Below are 20,316 nucleotides of genomic sequence, written 5' to 3'. Positions count from 1 at the left end.
AATAATTCCATTATAAGGTAGGCTGAGGTAAGTACTGTAAGAGATGTCAGACAGTGTGCTGTGGTGTGTTTACATAGTACACTAGGGCCTAAAGAGACCCATTTGTGGAAAGTCACATTGTTAACTGTCTAGAGGAAGACTTTGACATTGACTTTGAACATTTTCAGAAGGCCAACAGTGGTGGCATTGAAGCAATACTGAAGAGCAGAAATATTAATACAAAACATTGCAGCCATTTAAACTTTTCAAGTTTTACAGGTGTGAGCTGTTGTCTTTTGGCATTTTTGTGTCAAGATGCCTCAGTATTGCTTGGCGTCAACCCTTGTAGAAACTTTGTGGTCTATAGGGATCAAAGTTAGTGGATCAGCAAAACTAGTTTGTAATCTCCTACCTCTTTGTGTTCCTGCAGGAGGCTACTTTCTGTGTGGTCCTTCGTGGAGCTCGGCTGGGCCAGGCAATATTGAGCGATGTGTTACAAGCTGGTTGTGTCCCAGTTGTCATTGCAGACTCCTATATTTTGCCTTTCTCTGAAGTTCTTGACTGGAAGAGGTGGGTAGTACCTTCTGGTAAACTCTACACTAGTGGTTCTGCGTGTATTATAAATAAAATCCCCTCAGGTCATTGTAATGTATACCCTGGTTCAAGAACTACTACAGATAGTTTTTCTCTATTTTCCATCAAGAGAGTTCATACATTGGCCTAGAGCAGTTCACAAACTGAGGCCAGTTTGCAGGCTGGCTGTTTTTGTAAGTCAAGTTTTATTGAAACACAGCCATGTCCCTTCCTTTATATATAGTCTGGCTGTTGTTGTGTCACATTGGCGGAGTTGAGTAATTGCAACAGAAATTGGATGACATGCAGGGCTTAAAATATCAGTATCTGGCCTTTTATCACAGAGGTCCCCAAATCCTGGACTGTGGCCTGTTTGGAGCCGGGCTGCACAGCAGGAGGTGACCAGCGGGCCACTGAGCATTACCACCTGAGCTTTGCCTCCTGTTAGATCAGTGGTGGCATTAAATTACCACCGGAGCGTGGACCGTGCTGTGAGCTGTGCATACAAGGGATCTAGGTTGTGCTCTCCTTATGAGAATTCAACTAATGCGTGATGATCGGCGTGGAACAGTTTCATCCCCAAACGATTCCCTGCCAAACCCAGTCCGTGGAAAAATTGTCTTCCACAAAACCGGTCCCTGGTGCCGAAAAGGTTGGGGACTGTTGCTTTTCGGAAAATGGTTACCAACTGCAAGCCTAGACCAGTGTTCAACTCTGACTGCAGAGTAGACTCACCTAGAGAACTTAAAAAAAAAAAAAAAAAAGCCTTGCCTAATTCTTGGGTGCTCTGAATGTTAAAGCTCCCAGGTAATTCTGATTTGTAGTCAGAGTTGAGAACCACTGGTCTATAGTCTCTATCGATTTTGCATAATGTTGTAGCTGGTGGTGGAGGGCCTCTATGTAGATGAAAGCTTAGGGACATTCCCAGTGTACAGATGGACCCAGTTCCATTCTACTGGGTATTCGCCATTTATATTGCAATGAACAGAATAGCCCTCTATTGTCATCCTTCATTTTCCCAAGATTTTGCAGGTTGAAGGTTGTTGAAAATTAATTCCATTCATATCTATCTCTCAGTCTTTTTCTTGCCTCAAATGTTTACTGGTTTTTTCCTCTCCCAACTTTTTCGATATTTCTGTCCAAATCTGATCACCACAGTATTTGAACAACTTGAATAGCTCTAGTTCATTCATTCATTCATTCATTCATTCATTTATTCATTCATCTCACATTGATTGGAAAGCCTCTTGTGAGTAACATAGAGTCTCTGTTTCCAAGGAGACTAGAATCTAGTGAGAGAAGATAAACCAGTGATAATGTTTTATGGTAAATGTCAGAGCAGGTGTATGCACAGGGGACAGTGGAAACCCAAAGAGGAGAGAGCCTAACTGCCTAACTCAGCTTGAAAGAAGAGAGCAAGTAGTTATTTTTCATGTCTTAGAGAAGCGATGAGCCACTTCCAGCATTTATCTCCCAATGAAAGCATTCATTAAGTACCTTTTATTTACTAAGTACTACCTTAAGTGTAGGGAGACAATCAAGGCCAAACCTTTTCTCGGGGACACTCATGGTATAGTGGTGGAAGACAGAGGAGTAAATCAGCAGTTACCAAATCCTGTGATGAGACAGCTGTGACTGGATGGGATGCCAGGAGGAGGGGGAGACACACACTGTCACTGGCCGTGGCATTGGTGAGGGCTTCACAGAGGCGGTAACTCTAAGCTGAGTCTGAATCTAGATCTGCTTGGGTTGTGCTAAATATGGATTGAAAGTCAGAAGGCCTAGGTTGAGATAACCAGCTCTCTTACTGGCTGACTTTTTGATCTGAGCAAATGACTTAATCTTCTTTGAGTCTCAGTTCTCCCATCTGTATAGTGGAAATCATTTACTTACTTAACAAATGTTTATCAAGTGCTCACTGTGTGCAAGACAGTAATATACCAGGTGCTGAGGATACACTGGTGAGTGGAGCCCGGCACACTTTCTGTCCTAATGGAGTGGCCGAGTTTGCAGAAGTGAGGGTTAGAGTTTAATCTTTAATTTATACAAATGTAATTACAAACTCTGCTAAATGTAATGAAGGAAAAGTGATTGTCGAGTCCTCTATTTCTCTTACCCACCACATCTAATCTGTTAGCAAACGCTGTGGGCTGTACCCTGTCATCCCCATCATCAAGTCTTCCCTCATCTGCATCTGTTGCCTGGCTTTTGCAGTGTTCCCCAGCTGTTCTCTCTGCTCCTGTTCTTGCTTTCCTGTAGTTTATTCTAACACTTTAGATGGAATGATCCTGTTAGAACATGATTAGGTTATATCATGCTTTTGCCCAAAACCCTCTCATGGCTTCCCATCTCAGAAAAAAAGCACAAGTCTTTCAGTGGCCTACAATACTCTTTGCTGTGACTCTATCTGTCCCATTTCTTCTTTCCTGGTATTATTCTCTGCCTTGTTTACTCTGCTCCAGCCACAATAGCCTCCTTGCTGTTCCTGGAACTTGGCTTCCATGGTGCTTCTTCAGGGCTGTTTGCTTATTAGACTTTTTGCCTGGAATGCTGTTCCCCAGGCATTCTCCTGGCCTGCTTACTCTCTCGCCTTCCTTGTCTGATTAATTCACTGTTGGGTTAACACTTATAATAGGGCTTCCATAAATATACACCAGATAAATGAATAGATTTGCATGGATAGCTAAAGGAGAAAAGTGTTTGTTAATTTAGAAAGGGAATAAAGAGTAGTGTACTAGGTGGGTGGGATTTCACATGCAAAGGCCCTATGGTAGGGCAGAGCATGGTGTGTTCAAGTGACTGAAAGAATACCAGTGTGGCTACAGCACACTAGTGGAGTGGAGGCAGGATGAAAGATTAATGGAGTAGGGAGTGGGAGGTTAAAAAATGAAGATGTAAGAGAACTCCTTTGAGAAGTTCAGCCAGTGAGGAAGGGAGGGGAAAGAGAGAATACTTACCGGAAGGGATGTGGGGCTGAAGGAGGTTTGGGGTGTTGTTTCTGCTTGTGAGAATGAAACAAGACTGTGTGTAGAAATGCTTTCTGTGAAGGGCTGTGTGTATGTAAACTGTTTTGCTGTTGTCTCCAGAGCATCTGTGGTTGTACCAGAAGAAAAGATGTCAGATGTGTACAGTATTTTGCAGAGCATCCCTCAAAGACAGATTGAAGAAATGCAGAGACAGGTAAGAGGCCAAGTCCAAGCAGCCCTCTTGGGGATGTGACATGGGTGGTACTGAAATGGTGGCCTTGACTGTTTGGATACAGAGGGACAGGAGCTGAATGCCTGACTGGGGTTTACTTCCTCCACTAGATCAACTAACCAAACTTAAACAATAGGAAATTAGTGTTAGGCAAGTTGCGTCAAATAAGGTTTGAAATAATAACTCTCAGAGAACTCTGCAGAGGTAAGCCTACTGCAATTTTAGGGTCTTACCATAGCAGATGCAAAGCTGAAGCTCTTTGGAGGGTTTGTAGTCACAGCAGGTGATAGTCATGTGACTAAGACAGCCATGGAAGCTGGACCATTCAGGGTAATACTTCTGTGTAGCTATTGACCATGATGGTATTGCTGCACAAACTAGCCAGGTTCCCAGTTCAGTCAGTCTTTGTAATTGGGAATCCTCCCCTCTCTTCTGGAACATTTGCCATTTTCCTGCCTCTCTTTCCAAATTTCTCTTCTGCCTTCTGATGCCCCATTCCCTGGGCTGCTCTCTGACTGTCTCATACTCCACTTGGTGTCTCCCTGAGTCCTGCTTCCCTTTCTTTCTTCTGAAGGACATTTAATTGGCTTTAAATATCAAGCAAGGTGAAAAAGTTAAGAAGACTGTCCCAGAAATTTATTTTTTATTTTTATTTTTTTTGAGACAGAGTCTCGCTCTGTCGCCCAAGCTGGAGTGCAGTGGCCGGATCTCAGCTCACTGCAAGCTCCGCCTCCCGGGTTTACGCCATTCTCCTGCCTCAGCCTCCCGAGTAGCTGGGACTACAGGTGCCTGCCACCTCGCCCGGCTAGTTTTTTTTTGTTGTTTTTTGTTTTTTTTTTGTATTTTTTTAGTAGAGACGGTTTCACCGTGTTAGCCAGGATGGTCTCAATCTCCTGACCTCATGATCCGCCCATCTCGTCCTTCCAAAGTGCTGGGATTACAGGCTTGAGCCACTGCGCCTGGCCCAGAAAATTTTAATGGACTTTTAAAAAGGTTTAATCTTTGTCAAAATCACCTGTGTGGGAGAAGAGCCGGAAAAGAGGCTTGGCAGATTCTCAGCAGTAAGTGCATAGCTGCCCCCTGCAACCCCCTGCTGTTAGTTCAGCACCCCCACCCTCAGGCAGAGAGCCTGCATTTGGCCTTGTCCCAGGAATGGGCCACAGGCTTCTGTCTGGATGGGGGCAGTGCATCTGCCTGGCTATGTGGGGAGGGGATCTGATGTTCTGACTGTTTCTTAAAGTTTCAGTCTGTCCTCCTGCTTGAACCCCACTCTTCCCCTGACTTGGGGCTCTGCAATGTGACTCAAGTTTTTCTCGGCTGATTTAGGAGGCTGCTGTCTTGAGTCTATAGCATCAGTTACCACTTCTTCCTCTACTTTTCAGCTTCCACATTCTGATGCTGTTATCTTGTCTTTCATTTATCTTAGGGTATGCATACCTTAATTTAGAAAATTCCTCTTTGTCATTTTAGGGTTTTAGGAGAGAGAGGGGTCAGTGGATGTGTTCAGTCCACCCTCTTTATTATGACAGTGAACTTCTTATTAGACACAGATTGAGTCTGTAGGTTCTTACCTCAGATTGCCTGGCTTTGGTGTCAGCTCTGTGGGTTACAAACTCTGTACCCTTAGGTTAAGGATCTGCCTTCTCTGGGCCTCAGTGACCTCATCTGTACAACATTTTGGCATTCTGGTTAGAACACAAATCACAGGTTAGTTTTAGCTTCCCTGCAGTTTCTTTATAACATCCTCATGTTCGTTTTAAGTTTCTGGGTTTCCCAGTTGTTATTTAACCACTGATTTCATCTAAGTTTCAGTGAATCAGAAAATCAGTCCAGAGATCTCTAGATTTTTTATCTAAATCTATGGTTCCTAAAACTTGTGTAGAAGGAAATGCTCCTTAAGGAGTCATAATATTTGTGTGCTTTGTGTTATCTTTTCCTTACCCTAAGAGGTCTCACTGTGTAGTCTAGGCTGGAGTGCAGTGGCATGATCTTGGCTCACTGCAACCTCTGCCGCCAGGGTTCTAGTGATTCTCCTACCTCAGCCTCCTGAGTAGCTGGGACTACGGGCACATACCACCATGCCCAGCTAATTTTTGTACTTTTAGTAGAGACAGAATTTCACCGTGTTGACCAGGCTGGTCGAACTCCTGACCCCAAGTGATCCGCTCGCCTCAGCTTCCCAAAGTGCTGGGATTACAGGCGTGAGCCACCACACCTGGCCCACTTTTGTTACTTTTTATGGAATTTTGATTTATTAATAAAACTAAATAGAGAATTATATGCTAAAGCAGAGACTATTTTATACTAGAATCTAGTCTAGAAAGGTTAAGAAAAAACTGGGGAGGTTAAAATGTACAAATTTTATTCAGTTTCTTCTCTACCCCTCCACCCTGAAGCTGGGAAAGAGAATCATTTGGTTTTTGGAGCGGCGTCTACTGCCAGCTCATGGAGTACTGTTGCCCGTAGGAGGGTGGTATGGGAACTGCAGATCTGAGATAAGCTTCGTCATGTTCAGCATTGGCTCGGAATCATAGAGCGGTTGAGATGGAATGAATGCCGGTCATTTAAAACAGTGTACTTTTGGGTTATTTGGGTCCAAAGAGACATACTTAGAGTCAGAAGACTTGGGTACGATCCCTGGCTCTGTCCCTTTGAATTGCATGACCATGGTAAGTCCCCAAGCTCCCTAGGCTTCCATTTCCTCATTTATGAAATGAAGGGGTTGGCTAAATAATCTCTCATATTCCATGTGGCTGTTAAAAAACTCTATGAAATGCTCGTCCCTACCAAGAATATTACTCTCCTTGACAACATTAATAATTTAGTGGTCATCTCTTCTCCCCTTGAACAGCTCTAGTCACAAGGGCCACTTGCCTCCTCTGGTGAACAGTCCACGACGCCAGCTTGAAAAGAAAGGTGGTCTTGGCACTTTCCCAGCCCCCTTTCTAACTCTCTGCTTTCTGACAGCCTCTTTCCCTGTGCTGCTTTCGGACTGTCTAAGGCTCTCCACTGCGGCGCCTCACTAGTCCCACTCCTTTCTCTGAGTAATCCATATTCCCAAACTGACCTCTCTTCTTCTCCCAACCCCACATTTCTAGGGAGGGCTGATCTCAATTAGATATGAGATTATCTGGTTAAAGTAATTTCCAGTTAGGTATGAAGGATGACTAGGTTTCTTCAACTACTACTAGATTCCAATAGCACCCCCCGCCACTCAAGTTGTGATCACGAAAAATGTCTCTAGACATTGCTTGCCACTTGTTCCCTTTGGGGTTGAGGGTGGAGGGCAGGCAAAATTGCTTTGATTGAGAACCGCTGTTCTTTATAGATCGTTAATGTCTCATCTCTCTAAAATTAGAGTTCTTTGGCTCTGTAACAAAATACACTGTTTCCAAAACATTCTTGTCATTTTGCTTTCTGTTTACCTTCTATTGACTTAACCTGACCTTGGCAGGAGTAATTTAAAAAAATGGTAAAACACCTGATTCTGAAAAGTTCCTGTATCTTAGTGAATTCTCTTTAGGGAGGTCAGAGGTGGGTCTTTTTGCAAGACAGGCATCAACTTTTAGGGGAAAGCCTATTGTATCAGTAGGTGATATCTTGGAGCCCCTAGATGATGTGTCAGAATGAACTCAGGGTGAGGAACAGAGGATCGGATTTGCTTGCCTAGAAACTCTGAACTAGCTTTACGGAGCTGCATTGAACAGTTGTAGCCAGCAGAGGGCTCCATCCACTTTTAATTAACTCATTTTCCCTCTGAGTATTTAAATCTTTCCAAGAAATCCTAAATGCCATGAGCCACTCTGGTGTTTCACACTGACATCTTCCTGATAGCTGCTCTCTAGAGACCATTTCTTTCAGATGAGGAAGAAATAGTGCTTAGCACAGGATTTTACTCTCCCTAGATGCAATAGAGCCAAACTTTCTGATCTGGCCCCAGAAATGTGGGGTAGGATCTCGGTGAGGAAGGTATTGGAGCAACATTTTGCAGCTTAGAGTTTAGAATCAGAAAGGCTATGATCTGACCGATGTCTGCAGTGGTGGAAGTCCTTGTTGTGATGGGAATTTGTGTGTACCAAGGGAGAAAGTCATTCTGCCTGACAAAGAAAAGAAATTAAACTCCCCTCTTGACCTTAGATGTGATAGTAGCAGCCAAAAAGTTAACAACAAGGTTAGAGCCTAATGTAAGTAACAGCTATAGTTAGATTAAGACTTTTGAAAAAAAGTACAACCTGTGTCTCTGGTATCTATTCCTGAAGGTCACCAGTGAGCAGTGCTGCCGTACGCGGCACTGGACAGACTACTGGGGGCTTATAGGGCTTTTTGTGGGGAAGTTAAAATACAGTTCCTTAAGTCAGTAGAAGATAGTAGTTGTGACAGTATAAAGCTGACTTCTCAGTTGGTCTTTTATTGTCCTGTGAGCTAATGATTAACTAGTCAATTTATTGAATTCCTATTATTTTTTGCGGGGAGCGGGGAGAGATTATAGGAGATAAAAAAAATCCGTGATCCACATTCACAAAGGACTAATAGTTGTGTTGGGGATATATGGGTATAAGCATAAAGAAAGTTGAGAAGAGGATGCCAATTTTTCTATGTACATTAAGGGTCTGAAATGGAAGAGAGAAAGCTGGGGCTAAAGCTGTCAGGATGAATTTATTGGAGATGTAGAATTTGAGATAGGCCTTGAGATGAGAGTTCCATCAGCCATCTTTCTTATGTTGGAAGGCAGGCAGAAGTATGCAGCTAAATATTTTTCTGTAGTCAAATGGAACATTCATATCCCCAGTCTCCCCTGAATCACAAAGAAAAAGTACACAATCTGGGGGCTCGGAAGGCTGGATAGACACTAGACTGTATCGTTAGAAATGTTTGTGTGGATAGGGAGGAAGGTGTAAATGGATCCCCAGTTTATCTGTTGAGTAGAATTTCCAAACATTCTTTTATTGGTCAGTGGCTCCACCAGCAGTGACCTCTAACCTCAGCCACACTAGGAGGTGGAAGTCAGGAGCCTGCCTTGCCTTTGAACTCTTCTTTGTACTCAATTGACTAGAAGCCTTTGAGGTGGCAGAAACATTCAGCATCTTCTTTTCTCTCTAGCCTTTAACACTTGGGGTACATTAAAATACCAGTTTCTTTTCAGTCTACTACACTGATCCATCTCAATGTGCCTTCATATTTTTCTATAAGCATACCAAATATTGGTGCTGCAGAGAAGTACTTGAAGATGTAGTGGGCTGATTAGGAAAAAGACAAAGCACTTTTATTTTAAGAAAATAAAACCTCTAGACTATAGTTGGGCCTAGTAGTGATCAAGAAGAGAGTAGAAGAGGCCACAGAACAGTAAATGTGTGTGCATACACCAAAGTTCATGTACTTTGTAGGAGAGCCCCATGAAGGGTCTCTTATTTTATCCTACTTGCATACAATTTCAACACATTTAATTATTTGGTTTCCATAGTTGTAGTAGTTTGGAAGCCACACTTTTAAAGTGAAGAAAGGCTACTAACAGTGAAGGTATCTGAGATGGGTTATCTGCCAATCTGGTATGAATAAAGAAGATGGAAATGCTTTCTTTTTTTTTGAGACAGAGGCTCGTTGTGTCACCCAGGCTGGGGTGCAGTGGTGCAATCTCAGCTCACTGCAACCTCTGCCTCCTGGGTTCAAGTGGTTCTCGTGCCTCAGCCTCCCAAGAAGCTGGGATTATAGGCATACGCCACCACAACCAGCTAAGTTTTGTATTTTTAGTAGAGATGGGGTTTTGCCATGTTAGCCAGGCTGGGCTCGATCTCCTGGCCTCAAGCAATCAGCCCTCCTCGGCCTCCCAAAGTACTGGGATTACAGGCTTGAGCCACTGCACTGGGTGGAAAAGCTATTTTTAATAATAAAGAATTTTCAGCATGTTGAATGTAAGGACAGCCAGCTTTTCAGGTTTCACTATATCCTGGATATATCATTATAAGATGGCAGAATTCCTCAATTTAGAGAAGTACATCTTTATTTTCCATATTTTGAATTTCTGACATCCAAATAAGTCTTATCATCAATTTGAACATCAAACGTAGTTTCTGTTTCTTCCCACAAAAGTATTATTATTAATGGGGCATCTTAAAATCGAGGAAATATAGAAATTACTATTCATGGTGATGCCCCTGAATCTCTAAGCTAAGTTTAATTTCGTTTAGCATGTATGTTTTTAAGATATTGGATCTTGCATAATATATTTTATAAAGTTTTCTGTTTAAAATGTTTGTTTTATTTTTAAAAAGTGTTATTTGCTTAAAGGTGTAAACCTTCAGATGTCTAGAAACCTTAGCAACCCGGACTGATGTATTATCTGAGGGTTCCCTGTGCCGCTGGCCGGTATGTTATGTCCATGACAATTATATAGCTGTCTGTGTCCATTTCTCTCTCATTTCCCACCCCCAGCGTACACCAGTTTACAAAGCAGACTCAACAGAGTGGTAAGCTAGGTCATTAGAAGAGTAATCTCAATTTTTTTATGTGAAGAAACAGGATAAAGAGACGTAAAGTAATCCTCCCAAGACCACACAACATGTGAAGGACAGACAAGCAGCACACTCTGTTCTGCTGCCTACAACTTCATTCAAACCACAGAGCTGTGTGGCCTGGATTGAGGGTAAAAATCAGGATGAGCTTCCCAACAATTCAAGCTAAGTGCTTATTGAATAGTCTTCCTTGAAAAAGTGGTTGCTTGAGACATTTAGGACTGGACACATCCCTGGAAATATATTATGAGGAATGTGGAAAAGGTTTCACTCTAATTTCCAGTATCAATATTATAATGTCTACCATTCTTATCCGCCCTGCACCCCCACTGTGAAATTGAGGATTTTAAAAAATATACATAAACTGGACTCTTGGGGCTTTTTAAAAAATGCCAAATATTCCCTGCCCCTCCTCCTCCCCTCTGACATGCCACTTCAAGCTGTGTTTTGCAGTCTCTGCTTTTGTACTTGCCCTTAAACAGTTACTGGCTGCTTCCCTTAAACAGAGCACATTGACCTGATCCCTGGAGTTCTTCCTGTGAAATAGACAACCATGGTTCTGATACAAATGGATGCTCTTTGGCCAGTGGGAGAGCCTTGGTGATGGGTGTAATCATTTTGTGGGATATTTTAAATTTCAGGGTTTTTTTTCCAGTAGCACTCTATATTCTGTTTGAGTTCTCCTATGTATGTATATCCCTATTGTGAAGGAAAGTGGTCAATATGTGTTGTTTTAAAGCAGCATAAAATAAGGCCTCATTTAATTGGAATGCCTAAGGAGGATGATTTTTATGTGTTTAACTATTTTTTTCGACTTTGGTATTAAGAACCTTGTTGGAAAAAGACTTTTACCAAGTATCTGATGGTAAGCCAAGAAAAGCATTTTAATAGAACTGTCTCAGATTTACAATGCACTAGGGCCTGTAAATAAATTTTCCTGTCTTTAAGGTTTGGACTGATTTGCAGTTGTTTTGTATAGCTTCTGAGATCTAAATCCTCACAGTCCAGATGGAGAGACCATAAAGTTACTTTCCCTGGCAGCCTCGGTCTGTCTTGTCTGTGGGCAAATACAATTGAGTAGTATGTGGATCTTAGTCTGTATAGGTCGCTCGTCTTACTGTGATACCAGTTTTAGTTGGTTTGGCGACTTTTCCAAGAGCAGCGCACCAAAGCATTCTTTACATTTAGGAGAATTAGGGTCCCTAATTTCATAATGCAAATCTAAATTCTCACAGTCTAGATGGAGAGACCATAAAGCTACTTTCCCTAGTAGCCTTGGTCTGTCTTGTCTTTAGGCAAATACAGTTGAGTAGTATGTGGAACTTAGACTGTATAGAATAGTCACTCATCTTATTGTGATACCAGTTTTAATTGGTTTGGTGACTTTTCTAAGAGTAGCTCACCTGAGCATTCTTTAAATTTAGGAGAATTAGGGTCCTTAATTTCATAATGCAAATCAGTTAAATAAATATGTATTAAGGACTTGCTTGCTTTGTTCCTAGTATTGTATTGGCATATTGAGGGAGACGTTTTAAAGGGTGGGCACAGATCTTGTCTTTAAGAAGAGCCCTCAGGTTGCTGGAAAGAGAACTTTCAGTAATACATAAATTATAAGGCCAGGAGTGCTATGTACTCACTTATGCTAAGGAGAGCCAGGAATGACCTCAAGATCAGAGTGGATCAGAAGGTGAAAGGAATCTTCACAACTGGGTAACCTCAGATAGGGAGGGTGAGCATCAGGGCACTGACTTCCACCAGGAAGTTCTGTGGAAAGACTAGTAGCTAAGAGGAGCATCTGGTGGCCCAGACGTGGGAGGCAGGGGAGAGCTTTGAATACCAGCAACAAAGAACTTGGTTGAGAACTGAAGGTAAGGATGGTAACTAACAAGCGGAAGGTAATGAAAAGATTTGTGAGGCAAGGGGAAAGCAGTGAATATAATTGAAGAGATTTAGGAAAGAAATCAAAAAGCTGGAAGGGACCTTAGAAATTATTCATCCCATTCCTTGTATTTTACAAATGGCAAGCAAGCCCTAGAGTTGGAGTAATCTTGAGAACGAATTGTTAGGCCCAGTCTGCAGCTGGAACCTAGGTCTCCTGACTCCCAGTCTGGTGATTTTTTTTTTTTCATGGTGTACTGCAGTATTTTCCAAACTGAAGGTAATGATTCATTAGGAGATCATGAAATCAATTCAGTGGTTCACGACTGGCATTTTTTTTTTTAATGAAATATAATAGGAAACTATTAGAGAGCTTTATACAAAGTAAGGGTAAATATTTCCTGTAACTTTTGTTCCAGTAGTGAGTTGTTGCATAAAATGTATTTGTGTGTTTCTTACTGTGGGTCCCAGTCCAGAAAGTTTGAAGAATGTTGGTACTGGAAAGCCCCGTGGGCCTGTGAGTTGGAGAGACCTGAATTTGAATCCTGCTCTGCTGGGTGTGTACCGGTTTTTTAGCTTCTGTTTTTTTATCTATAACCTGGAGCTGATAATAACATGGAGTAGTTGTATTGATTAAATGAGATCACTCAGAGCATGTAGATTCTGGCCCCCCGCTCTATGCTGGCAGTCAGCATTTGAGTATTAGAAGGAGCCTCCAAGGAATGCAGAGTGGTCTTAAAGAACCACAGTAAGTTACAACTACGGATGTATTATGCATTTGCTTCTGGGCTTGGAAACTTGAAAGGGAATTTATTCCTGTGGGTTCTGGTGTACATTTTACATCTTGGCATGGAAGAGGTTCACTTCTCTCTCTTTTTTTTTTTTTTTTTTTTTTTTTGCGTGTATGTGTGAGGATCAGAATGACATGTAGGGAGATAAAAATCAGTGACTCTTTAGCTGATCTTTTTTTTTTTTTTTTAATTCAGTGGCACATTTGGATAAAATATTATTGCTTTCTTTCCCCTTTCCAATGGAAAAAAAAATGGTACTGAGCCTTTTCCCCCTTCCGTTCTTTTCTTTGTCTGATCATAAGTTTATTCATTTTTTAATTAAAAAACTTGTAGAGGAAAGTTAAAGTCAGAATAGATGTTTGAGTGGTAAACAGCTGAGGAGCTGCAGTCTACTGAGTATAAACTAAAAATAAAGGACATTTTTATGTGAATTTAGGAGGACTGGTTACATACCTTTTAGAAATAGCTGTTCACATCCTGCCGAAAGGAGAATGAGTTCTGATATCTGATTTTCATCGTGCTCTCTGCCTCTTCACTTTTCTTCTTCTCCCCATTTTGCTGCCTCTGCCTCCCTTCCCCCATTTCTTTCTAGCCAGCTCCATCCCATATTGGAAATCCCGCTGGAGAGGGGAGACGAGCTTCATCCCCCACATGATTTGGGCCAGGGGCTAAAGCACTGCCATAAATCTGCAACTCATTTTAATGCCACGTTAAAACAGTGTGAGCGGCTGGTTTCCGTGGCCCCTGCCCTTTTCTTTATGGGCTTCTTTGGCTCTTCTTTATAAAGAGGCCCTGTGGAGTCATTTTAAAGTCCTTATCAGTTTGCTGACAGCTATATGGGCCTTTCTGCTGAGTCCAGGAGCTCAGGCAGGCGTGTGAAACTTCTGATATTAAAATTGAAGAAAAATGCCAGGCAGAAGGGATTGGGTGGTGGGTCAGTGATGCAGAGGTGAAAGACTAGCAAGATAATTAACCTTTGCAGGTCCGGAACCTCGCCATTGGCCATTGGTAGGGGCAGGGCAGGAAGGGTTAGGCAAAAGAGGGTTTTCCAAGGGCTTTTATTTTTATCCCAAGCTTAGAAATGCCATTCCACTGGCAGTTTGTGCTTTCATGCTTCAGCAAGTGAGTTGAGCAACTTGAAGGGTTAGGGTGGCCAGGTTTGCAATGAATTTTTTTTCCTAAAGGCAGTCTGACTGGCTGGACCTCTGCTCGCATGTCTTTGCCAGCTCCAGCCTGCTGTCTCTGCCTCCACAGCATCACTGTCATCGAATTGAAAGGGACTTTCATCAGTCTGCTTTGCTGACCCTTTTAGACCAGACTGTTAACCCTCAATAATCCTCCCGGAGAGTATCATGGAAACACCAGGCCCTCCATAAATGTCAGCCTGGGATGCTTGGCCCTTTTTACCCTCTCCGTTATAGAGAAGTGGACTAGAGGCTGCTCCTCCCTCTATCCTACCACTTTTCTTTCTTTCTTTGCTGGAAAACTGCAGCAGACAGCTGAGGGGAAGGAAAAACCATTACCTGGATCAAGGCCAGTGGTTTGATGGGAGCTCCAAAATCTTTGGCATCTCCTGCCCAGAATGTTTTTCCAGGCATTTTAAAAAGAGCATCCTTACTCGCCTTCTCCTTTAAACCTTCCAACTTTGACTTCCAGAGGGGGATGGATGGGTAGAATAAGCCCTCAGAATGTACTTTATATCTTCCTGCTCTTCTTCTAACTAAAGCTTTTAGGAAGAGGTCAGTAGTGATAAGCAAAATCCAATGGGCATATATATTTCTAACTACTCTGTACAGCTTGTTGGCACAAACATGTTATTTTTCCTTTTTCAAGTGGACATGAGCAGTTTTGCAAGTGTGTTCAATTTAAAATAGTCATTTAACTTGAGGTTGAGGCAAAAGCAAGAATTTTTATAGTAAGTTAGTCAAACATATATAACTGTTGATCTTGGATTGTCATTGAACAAATAATAAAATATACTGATTCATGATATTACTCATGTAGCTCCTGTGGGTAAGAGTACAGTCATCCCTCAGTATCTGTGGGGGATTGGTTCCAGGACCTCCTGCAGATACCAGCATTCAAGAATGCTCAAGTCTCCGCTACAAAATGGCATAGTATTTGCATACGACCTATGTACATCCTCCCTTATACTTTACCCCTAGATTAATTATACTTCCTAATACAATGTAAATGCTATGCAGATAGTTATTATACTGTATTGTTTAGGGAATAAGTGAAAAGAAGAAAATTTTATATATGTTCAGTACGGGCACAGTTTTTTTTCTGAATGTTTTTGATCCGTGATTGATTAAATGCATGGATGTGGAACCACAGATACAGAACCACAAATACAAGGGACCAACTGTAATTGTGCAAAAACCAAATGAGCAGCAAAACAAAACAAAATCCCCCAAACTCCAAAGTGGTAGAATCACTTTTCCATACTTTTCTGATGACTAAGTTGATAACGTCTAATTAGTTAAATTTAATTTAGGACAGTGAACTGGGTGTTATTGCTTATAATATACTTTTAACAAACTAAATACTTTTTAAGTATGTTGGAAGTTGTCAGTAAATTTATGATCATGAACAGTCTTCATTACATAGCCTTTTGAAGGTGGTGGGTGAAATGGTCATACTTTGCTCCTTGGGCATTTGTTGGAGAATTGTCTCTAAAGTTAACCATTGGTTTAATTCCTTGTCATGAATCCCCAATATGGGATATTGCGTTAGGAAATAGCCTGTCTAATAAAAGTGTTAAACGTTAATTTGCAGCCTATATAAGAATTATCTGATTCCTTGGGGCTGGTTTCCCACAGGGTGGGACTATTTGACAAATATTTCTGAAAAATAATGATCATTACAGGAAGTGCAGTGCGGGTTTGTGAATTCATGCTATACCTACTTAGACAAATACCTAGGTTTACAATACAATAACTTGTAAATTATCAAGTGTCAGTATGTTTGGTAGAGAACTCAGTGTTTTCAAACCTTCAAGTAAGGGTTAAACTGATTAATAAAATAAGTCATTTTGTTTATTTGCCCGAATTTAGTATGTTGATGGCTAACATGCTACAAATATTGGCAACAACAGAAACATAGGATTTCTGTCTCTATTTATAAATATTAAAATAACTTATATACTTATGTGTATGGTGTCTCCTTAAGCATCGCAGAGGCTGAGAGAATTTGGAGTTGCCTAATTATTTTTGGCATGGCATCATTTATAGTTTTATAATAGCACAATTCATCTTATAATTCTGTGCTACTGTTCTTGGGAATGTCTAGACAACAGTCACATGTATTTATTTCATTATCTTCACTCAGAGTACAAAAGTAGCTCCATGTAAGCCATTTCTGGCAATATAGTTATTTTTCTACTGGTACCTTAAAGGCTAATTTGTTATATTTAAGTGGGTACTTACTGCCCATTTTGATAAGGACTTTAATAGTAGGAAAGCAGTTCGCTTGTTCTTTCAGATTCCAATACTTTCTTATGAAGAGGAACAAGTGGTTTCTTTCCAAATGTTTGAAGTCTATCTATACTGAAGTTTTTTTTTTTTAAGTTTCAGGTTTATTTGATCAGGATTTAATGATCTTATATATGTATTATTTATATTTTAGAAAGCCCTTTGAGTTTCTCCTTTGGTTTTAAGCTGCAGACTATGGTTGAGGGCAGCAGTGTGGTATTTTGGCATTTGATGGGAATGAGGAAGCCTAGAGGCCAGTGATACACTGAAGGGTCTGAGTAACATGCTCATGACTGTGAAGCAGTACATAGGGAGTATTAGACCCAGTCCTGCTCCCTTCAGCTTAGAATAACTCCAAATCATGATTGCCCCCGAATCTCTTTGCCTAGCAAGCGGTAAATGACTTCACATATGATATATCAGTAAGTATAATCTTTGGAAATACTTTTATTTATTTATTTACTTTAATTTTTTGAAATAGAGCCTTACTCTGTTGCCTAGGCTGGAGTGAAGTGGCGTGATCTTGGCCCACTGCAACCTCTGCCTCCCAGGTTCAAGCGATTCTCCTGCCTCAGCCTTCTGAGTAGCTGGGATTATGGGTGTGCACCACCACACCTGGCTAATTTTTGTATTTTTAGTAGAGGCGGGGTTTCACTATGTTGACCAGGCTGGTCTTTAGCTCCTGACTTAAGGTGATCCTCCTGTCGTGGCCTCCCAGAGTGCTGGGATTACAGGCATGAGCCATCACACCTGGCCTTGGGAATACTTTTAGATTAGAGACTATGGGAACAGAAGGAGTTCAGCTGTCTAATCTCCTACTGTAGCAACTTTTGACTGTGAGATGAGAGAGGGATACAGTTCCCTGGGGGAATTTTCAAACTTCACATACCACTCCTACTCCCATTTTTGTAGGCTTTCTGGGCTGGGGGCTTGGGACGTGAATCTATCTGGAGAGTCCCTGCCATAACAAACCACAGCTACTCCTACTCATAGGTGTTTGTCATTCTTCAGGTGAGGAGGGGCAAGGAGAAAAAGTGACAGCCACTGACATAGCAAGTGTAGCTCCCTCTTTTCAAGAGTCCCAATTTGGGGAACATACACAGGGGTCTTCCCTCAGAATCACCAGCAGAGCTTATCTCTATAACCCTTAATCAGAAGATGGGGCTTTCTACCAGCAAGCAGTTCATAGAGGACTCATGTGCCTCTGGTCAGGTGCAGCAGTGATACATGGTATTGGACCTACACGATTCTCAATGTCATTTTTCTGGGAATGTGTAGTAATAACAGTGGAAAGGGCTGCTGTGCCACCTGACTGCTGAGTTAGTATTCATGACCAAAAGGAAAACCTGCCAGAGAGTGTCTCCTTGGTGTTCTCCAGAATCGTTGCTATGTGGGAAAGAAAATAGAGTAGAGAACGTCCCGCTAACATGGCTGTCATGATAGCAGCATTGGGGATAAGGTGAGCTTTTGATTTCTCCCCTCTTACTCCCTTCATGTGTTGTATTTGTGTGTGTGTTTTAATTAAAAGGGACAGGTCTTTCAAGTGTGCCTGTTGGAGTGAGGCTTGTTTTAGATTTACTTTCTCTAATCAAACAAACTTATGCTTTCTTTCTCCTGGTTTTAGCATGGCAAACATGGGAAATCTCGGCCCAGGCAGATTCCTTTATAGCTAGTTGACCCAAGTTGTGCTCTTATTTATTTATTTTTGATGACACATCTTGATTAAAGGTTTCCAATCCACCTTTCAGCTCTTCATGGAACCAGCCAGGAGAGAGAGCATGGGTTAGCTGCTAATCACCAAATAAACTCCCTGATCTGGCCTAGGGAACAGTGGGATTCACAGGTGTGGGTGACTCAGAAAACCGGGCCCAGCAGAAATGAATCTCTAGTCTCTGTGCTGAGAAGGCTTGACCAAACACAGTTTTATTGGTCAGTGGCTCCTGCTTTAGTAACCTTTCACCCCAGTGGCTCTTGGAGGTGCAAGCCACTGGCCGGCCTTGTCTTTGAACTCCTCATGGCTCCTGCCACCTCAAAGGCTCCCAGTCAGAGGCTTGTGTTTTGCTGGGGACCTCACCTCACAGCAGGGTTTCAGCAGTTGGGAAAACCGATCCACCCTTAGAACATTGACATATTTGAAGGTGATACCCCTGAGACTTGAAACCTAGGGCTTTCTATTTCAGGAGCTGTCTGTCACATGCCAAGAAACATGACTCAGGCTTCCCCTTTTCCCTTCTTGACCCCTTCTTGTTTCCCGGAGGACAGGAGGTCATAACATGGGAGCATTCCCTCAGAGTATTCATGAAGTCCTCTCTTACTGTCAAGCTCTTTCACCCCTTATTCTTCTGATGTTCCCCAAGTAGCATTTATTTCGAAAGTTTGTTTGTTTGTTTTTAATAGGGCAAAAGCGTGCAAATCACAAGCATCTTTGGTGTCTGGGAATATAGTGGTGAAGATGGTGTAGTGGAAGTGTCATGAGGCTGTGTGTTCAGTCCTAAAGCGTTCAGATCACAGAAGTCCTAGTTGTGAGAGAACCTGGCTGTAGTTTTCTTTGCCTTCTTGATTCCATTCCATCTTCAGAAAAAACTAGATCTTGCCAGAAGACATAGAAATAGCATGGATTGTCCTCCCACATCTGCTTGGGTTCTTGCCTGAAGAGCAAAAGTGAAAACTTCTGGTATTTAGAGGCAAATCCAGGGAGCTGTTGATATTAGATGACTTCAGTATAGCTTCTTTGGCAAGAAATCAAACATCTCATTCTAAAAACATTGAGCAGAAAATGCCTGTTCTACTCATGATGCCTTTAGCATAGAAAAGGAGCAGATAATATCCATTGAAGTCTTTGCTTTTCTACAATTCAAATAGAATATTATTGATGATATTGTAATACTGCCTTTAGCAGAAAGGACAAAGGTCTCTTTCTGCTTTAGAGCAAAGTTTAGGTTTTTAGAAGTGTTATTAGAAGAGTTAGGCCTGTTTCTACCATTGTCTTGTTCTATGGTCATGGGTATTTTCATGAGTAGGATCATGAGCTCACATTCGCAGTTGGCAAAGGGAAGGGCCAAATTAACATTTGTGTAAACTACTGTGTCTGGTACTGTACTGGGAGCTTCCTCATGAAAACTTGATGAGGTAGCTATTATTGTCATTTTTATAAAGGAGGAACTTTAGAGGCTGAGTAGATGGCCTGTGGTTATAAAACTTAAGTGACAGACTCAAGATTGGGAAGAATTTTGGCATGTGACTAAAAAGTATGAACTTTGTTTATAAAGCCCTCTCTTTTGTCCTTGTTTAGAATACTCTTGAACTATTATAATCATCTAAAATATTTGTAAAATGCCTACTTTGGGTAATAGACTGTACACAATTCAGAGCTATACAAGCTATGGTTCTTGTTCTCAAGTGGCCAACATTTTTGAAGGAAGAGGTATGTGATGTCCATTAGTGTCTATATTAGTTTGCTAGAGCTGCCGTAACAAAATACCACAGATGGGATGGCTTAAACAACAGAAATCTATTTCTCACAGTTCTGGAGGCTGGAAGCCCAAGATCAAGGAGTTGGCAGGGAGGGTTTCCTCTGAGGCTTCTCTGCTTGGCTCGTGGATGGCTGCCCTCTTGCTGCCTCTTCACGTGTCATCCCTCTGTATTCATGCACCTCTGGTGTCACTCTGTGTGTCCAAATTCCTCTTCTTTAAGAACACCAGATTGGATCAGGGCCCACCCTAACAGCCTCATTTTCACTTAATCACCTCTTTGAAAAGGCCCTTTCTCTAAATACAGTTACATGTTGAGGTGCTGGGGGTGAGAGTCAACATGTGAATTTGGGGTAGGCAGTTCAGCTCAGCCCTGGCTAGGTCTGTATAAAGTATAAGAGCCAAAGTCAGTAGTTGTCATTTAGTGGCTCAATTGAGAAAGGGT

At 41.8% G+C, this 20,316-nt stretch overlaps 1 protein-coding gene across 10 annotated transcripts in view; it reads left to right on the top strand.

Moving 5' to 3' along the window:
• Positions 1 to 20,316, top strand: part of EXT2 (exostosin glycosyltransferase 2) — a 198,752-nt gene that overhangs the window by 30,975 nt on the left and 147,461 nt on the right. For all 10 annotated transcript variants that reach the window (XM_077963091.1, XM_077963089.1, XM_015114420.3 and 7 more), the window contains 2 exons: positions 410 to 549; positions 3,639 to 3,732. In XM_077963091.1, the coding sequence (XP_077819217.1) occupies positions 410 to 549; positions 3,639 to 3,732 (234 nt within the window). The remainder of the gene's footprint in view (positions 1 to 409; positions 550 to 3,638; positions 3,733 to 20,316) is intronic.

This window comes from Macaca mulatta, chromosome 14 (assembly GCF_049350105.2).
Source record: "Macaca mulatta isolate MMU2019108-1 chromosome 14, T2T-MMU8v2.0, whole genome shotgun sequence".
In the NCBI taxonomy this organism is placed as follows: Eukaryota; Metazoa; Chordata; class Mammalia; order Primates; family Cercopithecidae; genus Macaca; species Macaca mulatta.
Note: the sequence above shows the minus strand (reverse complement) of the source record. Positions and strands in the feature narration are given on the sequence as shown.